Source organism: Silurus aristotelis (assembly GCF_946808225.1).
Source record: "Silurus aristotelis genome assembly, chromosome: 7".
NCBI classification, from domain to species: domain Eukaryota; kingdom Metazoa; phylum Chordata; class Actinopteri; order Siluriformes; family Siluridae; genus Silurus; species Silurus aristotelis.
This window is the reverse complement of record NC_139580.1, coordinates 1,689,581-1,699,248: the sequence shown is the minus strand read 5'-3', so window position 1 is coordinate 1,699,248 and position 9,668 is coordinate 1,689,581. Positions and strand designations below refer to the sequence as shown.

The 9,668-nt window shown below is 40.7% G+C and overlaps 1 protein-coding gene and 1 long non-coding RNA gene across 2 annotated transcripts; both read left to right on the top strand.

The window, feature by feature from the left end:
* Positions 1–19: 19 nt before the first annotated feature.
* Positions 20–1,123, top strand: LOC310728986. Its single transcript, XR_014534431.1, has 3 exons — positions 20–148; positions 323–367; positions 960–1,123. It is a non-coding gene; the product is annotated as an uncharacterized lncRNA (long non-coding RNA).
* Positions 1,124–1,130: 7 nt separating this feature from the next.
* Positions 1,131–2,379, top strand: LOC310729328 (uncharacterized protein; the record flags this gene model as incomplete). The annotated part of the gene is made up of 3 exons (XM_083547442.1): positions 1,131–1,478; positions 1,941–1,970; positions 2,116–2,379. The coding sequence occupies 3 exons, from the start codon at positions 1,131–1,133 to the stop codon at positions 2,164–2,166; spliced, it is 429 nt and encodes a 142-aa protein (XP_083403568.1). The 3' UTR covers positions 2,167–2,379.
* Positions 2,380–9,668: the final 7,289 nt, after the last annotated feature.

Genomic DNA, 9,668 nt, shown 5'->3' with positions numbered 1-9,668 from the left:
ACTTTGTTGTGTTTTTCTTTTGAAGATATTCGATGTCTTGATTGCACCGTACCGAAAATTCAGAGTGGCATCATCTGGGAAGTGGTTGGAGCTTTGGTCGTTCTGGTTGCAGTCATTCTCTTCATCCTTAAGAAGAACGGAATAATCAGTGAGTATAACCACATGATGGGACTTGGTTGGGTTCTTGTAAAGGAACTGTGTAATAGCATGACTTCTCTTATTCAATAATTTACTCTGATACAGACATTTAAGATTTAGTAAACATGTAGACACTATATATTACATATACTTATGAGTTGTTCTGTTTCTTTTATTTGTTTAGCTTCGGGATCACGATCAAATCCCAATGTAAATATAATGCTTCCAGGTAGGTGGAACCTATTCTTCATTATTTCAATACATTGCAAGCTAATTTCTAGTTACATTATATAGACAAAAGTTTATGGTCACATAAGAATAAGTTTAAACAACCTATTGCACATTTAGTCTCCATTTGCTGTTATAATGAGCTCCACTCTTCTGGGAAGATGTTCCACTAGAGTTTTTGGAGATTCATGCAGATACAAGGATGCCAATAATGTCAGGTAGTGATGTAGGTGAGGCGAGGAGGCTTGGGGTGCAGAAACTTTTCACATTCATCCCAAAGGTGTTCAGTATGAGGTCAAAGCTCTGTAGCAGGAGATCTTCCTCTCCAACCCATGTACACCATCATGCTGGAAGAGGTTCGGCGCTTCTAGTTCAAATAAAGGGAAATTTTATTCTGTGGCATCCAAAGACGTCCTACACAATTGTGTCTCTCCAGTCAGGTGCCATATAGTGTGAGTTTCAAAACAGAAAAAAGATAACATGTACATTGCTCCTTTAAACAATTTGGTCTCACACATTGCTCTCGTTTTATATCTTTAAAGTACATCGATAGTTACATTATAATGATGAGCTTCTCTGTTAATTCTGTTCAGTGGTACAGCCCCTGTTAAATGGAGGAGCTCCTGCTCCTCTGGCACCTGCTCAACCTGCTGCTCAGGCACCTGCCCCAGCTCCTGCTCAGGCACCTGCCCCAGCTCCTGCTCAGGCACCTGCCCAAGCTATTGCTCAGGCACCTGCCCCAGCTCCTGCTCAGGCACTTGCCCATGCTACTGCTCAGGCACCTGCCCCAGCTCCTGCTCAGGCACCTGCCCAAGCTACTGCTCAGGCACCTGCCCAAGCTACTGCTCAGGCACCTGCCCCAGCTCCTGCTCAGGCACCTGCCCATGCTACTGCTCAGGCACCTGCCCCAGCTCCTGCTCAGGCACCTGCCCAAGCTACTGCTCAGGCACCTGCCCAAGCTCCTGCTCAGGCACCTGCCCCAGCTCCTGCTCAGGCACCTGCCCAAGCTACTGCTCAGGCACCTGCCAAAGCTACTGCTCAGGCACCTGCCCAAGCTACTGCTCAGGCACCTGCCCAAGCTACTGCTCCGGCTGCTGCCCCAGAGTCTAAAAGTAAGTGGAAAAAGGGATAACTGCTTTGTATTTCTTACAAAATCATCTACAGATCATACCAACTTAACTAATAAGTGTCAAGTATTTTGAAAATGGTGGGATAAGTGGTGGATCATTTTGAATTTTAATGCTGACTTTATTCTAATCCTGAATTCTAATTAGTTTATCTACAGCTTACAATAATATTTCTGTATAAAACCTACAAATGTCCAATCACTCAGTCTTAAGGTCATGGTAATGGGAATCCCAGAATCCATCAATGACGGCTTTAACTTGTCAATGCTGGAAAGTAAGCATTGTATAAAAGTAATAATCAACAACATATGATATTTCTCATTTTGTCTCATTTATGATGATTACATTTGGTGCACTTGTAACTGTGTGGCAGTAATAGGTGCGTTTATCTCAGAGATGAATAAAATGATCTGTATATTGACCTGACCTTTTTTCCCCTTTTTCCAGAGAAAGATCAAGACACCTCAAGTGACTCTGGTAAAAACAAAAAAATCTCAGCCAAACCTTTCTGTTTATCTCAGACTGTGTATTAAACATGTTTGGATAATTGCTTGTATCTCATGTTTCCTCTAAAGGAAGTGGCACTGTGCTTCTCTGAGCTAAACATTGTGGTGTTTTTCAGGAAACAGCAGTGGTGACTCACCAAGTGGCAGCCAGGACAGTACTACTGTGAGAGAATGATTCTGCTAAATGTGACCAAATTGTCAATAAACAGTTTGTTAGAACTGCAGTATAGTTTAAATAGCAGTATATAACTGTATAAATCAGAAAATAATTGTTCGGAAGATTGTCTCTGCAGATAGCAACAGTTCTGGCAGTTAGGGGAATGTTAATTCTGACGAAGGATCAAATCTGCTCCCGAAATAATTCTGGTATGCTTGATCAAATTATTAACAATGTTAGTTGTAATAGTTTGTGAATTAAGTATTCTGAGGTTGTATCTGGAAAAAGAGGTGCTTCATCCAAACTAGGAAACCCAATGCTAATAAAAATATATTTATTTATAGCTTAGCAACACTACAATTTAATGCAACTTTATTTTTACAAAATGATAGTAAGTGTGAGAGATGAGAGAGAAAGTCGTTCATTTAAAAAGCATGTTGCCTGTAATGTTAATCACAAGGTTACCATTCATAACTGGTGAAGTATTTCACCGCGGTAAGACTCGCGGTGGTGGCGTGTGTGTTTATATCAACATGGAATGGTGTAAGAACTCTGGGCTTGTTTCACGCTACTGCTCATCGCTAGTGGAGTTTGTGAATGTTAGATGCAGACCTTTTTATTTACCACGGGAATTCACCACAGTTTACATCGTCGGAGTGTACATTCCACCCAGTGCTAATGCTAAGGAGGCACTGAGTGAACTCTATGGTGCTATTAGCGACCTGCAGAATGCTTACCCCGACGGATTGTTTATTATCGCCGTAGATTTCAACCATGCGAATCTCAAAACTGTGCTTCCTAAACTCCATCCGCATGTGGACTTTGCAACGAGAGGAGCAAACATGCTGGATCTTGTTTACACAAACATCCCCGGCGCGTATCGTGCGGAGCCCCGCCCCCATCTCGGATACTCAGACCACAGCTCTGTTATGTTAATTCCAGCATACAGACCGCTCATCAGACGCTCTAAACCGGTTCTAAAACAGGTAAAAACCTGGCCAGAAGGAATCAAATCAAATCAAATCAAATTTTATTCATCACATACACATACATACAGGGTACGACATGTAGTGAAATGTTTTGTACGATGGTCCGGCTTGAGGGAATAGGATGGGGGAAAGAAAAGGAGGCAGATAAATAACTATAAGGTATAAGAAAAACTATTAAAATAAAATAAAATTAATAAATAAAATGAAGTAAAAGAATATAAGGTATAAAGATATATATATATATATATATATATATATATATATATATATATATATATATATATATATATATATATATAAAAGGATAATGTATGAGCAAATGTACATATAAACAGTAAACAGTGTGTAGTGAAAGATGTAAACAAAATAGAAATGTAAACAATATGTAAACAATAGGCAATTGTGGTGGGTTGTCCATAGAGCTACTTCTGCTCTTCAGGACTGTTTTGAGTGCACCGACTGGGACATGTTTAGAGAGGCTGCAACCAATGAGGATTCCATCAACTTGGAGGAGTACACATCATCAGTGACCAGCTACATCAGCAAGTGCGTTGATGATGTGACCATCTCCAAGACCATCACTACACGCTCCAACCAGAAACCGTGGATGACTGCAAATGTGTGTGCGCTGCTGAAACAAAGAGACTCTGCCTTCAGATCAGGGGACAAGGCGTCCTTAAAAACAGCAAGGGCCAAACTGTCTCGTGCCATCAGAGAGGCGAAGCCTGCACACGCGAAGAAAATCCACAACCACTTCCAGGACAGCGGAGACACCCGGCACATGTGGCAGGGCATCCAGGCGATCACGAATTACAAGATCACATCACCTGCTTGTGACCGTGACCCCTCCCTCCCAGATGTGCTGAACGACTTCTACGCCCAGTTCGAGGTGCAGAACAACGTGGTGGCGAGGAAGACCATCCCTCCTCCCACTGACCAGGTGCTCTGTCCAACCACAGCTGAAGTGAGGAAACTCTATGCAGAGTTAACCCACGGAAGTCTGCTGGACCAGACAACATTCCTGGCAGAGTGCTCAGGGAATGTGCAGAACAGCTAGCAGATGTCCTCACTGACATCTTCAACATCTCCCTGAGCAGCAACGTTGTTCCCACGTGCCTCAAGACAACGGCCATTGTTCCCGTGCCGAAGAAATCTTCTGTCTCCTGCCTCAATGACTATTGTCCCGTTGCGCTCACACCCATCGTGATGAAGTGCTTCGAGAGGCTCGTCATGAGGCACATTAGGACACAGATTCCACCCTCCCTGGACCCCATGCAGTTTGCGTATCGTCCAAACCGTTCCACGGACGATGCTATCTCCACAACTCTCCATCTGGCCCTCACCCACCTGGATAACAAGGACTCGTATGTACGAATGCTGTTCATTGGCTTCAGCTCAGCATTCAACACAATCATTCCTCAGCACCTGATCGAGAAGTTGAACCTTCTGGGCCTGAACACCTCCCTCTATAACTGGATCCTGGACTTCCTGACTGAGAGACCTCAGTCAGTCAGGATCAGGAACAGCATCTCCAGCACCACCACACTGAGCACTGGGGCCCCCCAGGGCTGTGTGCTCAGCCCACTGCTGTTCACTCTGCTGACTCACGACTGTGTAGCAATGCACAGCTCGAACCACATCATCAAGTTCGCTGATGACACGACCGTGGTGGGTCTAATCAGCAAGAATGACGAGTCAGCATATAGAGAAGAGGTGCAACGGCTAACTGCCTTCAACTGCCTGTGGAGCAAACAACCTGTCTCTGAACGTGGACAAAACGAAAGAGATGGTTGTGGACTTCAGGAGAGCACAAAGCGACCAATCTCCACTGATTATTGATGGATCCTTAACATTCCTTGGTGTTTATCTGGCAAACAACCTCACCTGGTCACTTAACACCAGCTCCATCACCAAGAAAGTCCAGCAGCGTCTCTACTTCCTGAGAAGGCTGAGGAAAACCCACCTCCCTCCCCCCATCCTGTCCATGTTCTACAGAGGGACCATTGAGAGCATCCTGAGCAGCTGCATCACTGCCTGGTTTGAGAACTGCACCGTCTCGGATCGCAAGACCCTACAGAGGATAGTGAGGACAGCTGAGAAGATCATCGGAATCTCTCTCCCCTCTATCATGGACATTTACACTTCACGCTGCATCCGCAAAGCACACAGCATTGTGGACGATCACACACACCTCTCACACACACTTTTTACACTCCTACCAACAGGAAAACGGTTCGATTCGGGCCGCCACAACAATACTATGCAACAGTTTCTTTCCACAAGCCATCAGGCTACTTAATACACAGAAATGAAACGGAACTCTCACACACACACACACACACACACACACACACACACACACACACACACTCAAATGTGTGTAACGAACTGTAAAAATTTTTCCTGGACTTAACACTTAACACACACTCGTCACTCATCTCAATCCATTCCACCACCATTCATTTATTTATTATTTATTATTCTCAACTGTACCACACTCTCAACTGCTGTTTTTTGCACATTTATCATTATCATTGTATTATACTGTTTACATGCTGTTTTTTGCACCGACTGCTGCTGTATATTTTGCACTACATTGTTCTGTTTATTGTCACTTCTGGGATATAGTTTTTAGTTTGTATAGTTTTTACAGTTTTCTTGTACAGTACTGTATAATCAAGTATACAGTAGGTTTACTGGTCGGCGCTATATAGGGTTTTGTGTCTTGTCTTGTGTCGTCTGTCTGCACTGTCTGTCTGTACTGTCCGTCTGCACTGTTCACCAGGTTGCACTCGATGCACTTTATGTAACTTGTGTTGTAGCTCTATGTTGTTTTGTTTGTTGTTGTTTAGTGTAGCACCAGGGTTCTGGAGAAACATTGTCTCGTTTTTACTGTGTACTGTGTACCACTGTGTATAGTAGAAATGACAATAAAAGCCTCTTGACTTGACTTGACTTGACTTGACTTGATTTCCAGTGTACCACAATGTTGCTCAGCTTTAATGATCAGCGAATGCAGGAGATCCGATCAGTTATTATTTTATACACTTCTCTTTTCTATCCTCACATGAAGCAAAAAAATTTCAGCTCACCATACTGAGGTTCTGGTATTTTTTTTTTTATAAATAGTGCACTTGTGCTGCACAGTATGGAACATAAATATGCTAACGTTAAATAAGTTATGCGGTACAGTAAGAGTATAAATGAATAAAATCTAAAAAAGGCAAATATAATGTACACCGATCAGGCATGTGACCACCTGCCTAATATTGTGTTGGTCCCCTTTTTGCTGCTAAATCACTCGTGACCCATCGATCATCATCAGCATGAACTTCTTCAGCAGTTTGAGCTAGTATGATGATCCTCGTCCCACACGACCCTGTCGCCGGTTCACCACTGTTTCTTCCTTGGAGCACTTTTGATAGATTCTGACCACTGCAGACCAGGAACATCTCACAAGAGCTGCAGTGTTGGAGATGCTCTGACCCAGACGTCTAGACGTCACAATTTGTCAAACTCAAATCCTTACACTCGCCCATTTTTCCTGCTTCTAACATCAAATTTTAGGACAAAATGTTCAGATGCTGCTTGATAAATAAATCCACTCACTAACAGGTGCCATGATGAAGAGTGTCAGTGTTATTTACTTTTCCACATATTATAATGTCATAATGTTATACCTGATTGGTGTACATATATATTAGATATAGGTATATGTATAAAAGCCATCAGAACTGATTCAGAAAAAATACATAGACAATTATAATGCCAGCCACGCCTCCCTCCTGCACTCAGCACACTCGCTCAGCCTCGCCTTCCTACTAATCACCTTCACCTGTCTCCAATCTACACTCCCCTTTATAAGGCCCCCGTTCCCACTCGCTCACCATCTGATCTACAGTTTGCACTAGAGATCATCCCTGGACTTCCTATGCTACGGATTCTACCCGTTTTTCAGTTTGTGCTTCTCCTGAAGCTCCTGCTCCATGTACTACAACAGTGTGTAAAAACCTTGTGTAGACTCACAGAAAACGTTTGATCTCTGTCATTGGCAACAAAATATATATAACAATGTTTATATAATGTATATAACAAAGTGCAAATAAATTCTTTAAAAATCAGACAATGTGATTTTCCGGATTTTTCCGTGTAAATATCATGAAAATTACAGGCCTCTCTCATCTTTTTAAGTGGGAGAATTTCCACAATTGGTGGGTGACTAAGTACTTTTTTGCCCCACTGTATACAGTATGTATTGTTTTTTTTCACCTGTGTGATTTGCTGATGATTGCTTTCTTTTAAATGTACTTTATTTTTAAACTTTCAGCATCTTTAAATTTATAATGGAAGTGAGACTTATCTATATTTACTACAGGAAATTAATTACAGCCTTAAATCTATTTTATATTTTACCTTGTGTATCGTTTTTATGATGGTGAAGAATAAAAACTAAAAATTCTCAAATAATATTTTGTTCACGTCGATTCTATTGACCTGTATATTTAAAGCCAGATTGAGAATAAGCGTACAGTCATTTCCAAAACAAACCACTGACTGTTACACAGGTGCTGACACTGGAGACTCCTTCCATAAACCATCAGTTCTGCACTAAACGAGTCTTTGTTTTTTTTACTTCACTGTATCAACAATCACTCATGTATTTCTCAGTGAGATTATTGAGCTTTTGCTATAAAAACCCCACAGTAATAGAACCAGTGTGTTAATATACACCAGCTGCTACAGTCAGATCTGCTGTTCTACAGAATTCATCCAGAATTCAAGAAACACATCAAGCAATCAAATAACAGATAGTTAATTCTAATATTACTGAAAGATTTATCCAAATGAGAAAATTTACATTTTTTTTCTGATGTAAAACTTTTCCCAAATTAGCAGTAACATGATTTATAACCTGAAAGAAGCTCAGAGTTTCTCAGATGTTTATTTGAGGTGAATCAGAGTCGTAATAATGTATTTAATCAGCTGTATTTAGGTAAATTATTATCATAAACAACTAATATATTAGTTATAATAAAAGATAATGCTAGTTCATCTGACTCTAGCATCAGGTAAACCTGATGTGAATCTGAGGTAAACCTGAGGTAACCCTCAGAACCTGTACAAAGAGACTCTTTTTATTCACTATAAAAGTTTTTTTGTTCTATAATTAGTTTACATGTTATTTTATTTTAATAAAGTAAAAAAGTAAAAATCTGATAACGGAATCCAAATGAATCAATATTGAAGCGTAGTTTTAAATCTGACTGTCGACTCCGAATACTGAGACTGAAAGAGTAGATTTTTGGGAATCGGTCAGTGAAATGGCTCTGTTTTCCTCATTATTGAGGTTTTTATTCATATTTAAAGTCTTTGTTTTGATAAAGCAGTGAGTCGATACTGTGTAGCTGTTGCTGTGATTTATTTATACGCTTTATTTACAAATGAGTGATTCCTCATTAATTATCATTCCCATATCACACAAACAACTCTGATGTTCCATTTGTATTAATTATAGTTATTAATGAATATTATATTAATAGTGACATTTTCTGCATGTTTCTGCAAAACATTCGTCTGAACACCAAAAAAACAAGCTATTTTTTATAGCCTGGTCGAAACATTTGTATGAACGAGTGAATCTGATCAGCTGGACCAAAGTGAAGTCATTTAGAACAGTGTTAAACTGAATAATGAAATGAGTGTGTGGATGAAGAGTAAACACTTGGAAGATTTAGGGGAACAGTTTCAGCAGGTTTTTCCAATTCACTTCAGTTTTATTTGTAGAGGTCTTTAGGAGAAGATCTTCCACTCCATCCTATGTAAAGCAGATCTTCATGGAGCTGGCTTTGTGCACGAGGACATTGTCATGCTGGAGCAGGTTTCTACTGCATTGAAAAACGTCCTGTAAAAGTGTGTCTACAACTTTGTGGTAACAGTTTGTGGAAGAACCACATATGGCTGGAAAAGTTGGAGGTCCCGATACATTTTGCCAGATAGTGTAGTTGTGATTGGTGAAGAGATTCTAAATCTCCCTTTGGGTTCCTCAATCCTTTTTATTCATCAATAGTATTTTATTAATGACTTTAGTTACATGTTTATAACAAAGTAATTTTCTAAATAAAAAAGTTTTGTATCAATTATTTGAAAAAAATCTTTAAAATAAATTTAAATGGAATTCCTTTGAACATTCCTTAATGCTGATTGGTTAATTTCTCTGAGTGGAGAATACTTTCAGTTGTGGCCACACCTGCAGAAAACGTCCTCGTAGGTGTCAGAGTGAAGTCACTCAGGCTTCAGGTGCAGAGGCAGGAGGCAATGGGGCAGATTTCAGTCGTCTTTTCAGCACTCGTGTTGTTCGGAGCTCCTGTTCCAGTTCGAGGGGGTGAGTCACTTACATTTATACTGTGTGTGTGTGTGTGTGTGTGTGTGTGTGTGTGTGTGTGTGTGTGTGTGTGTGTGTGTGTGTGTGTGTGTGTTTGGTTTTCCACCATGTTTATGATTAAAGTAAGTTCTACTTATTAAT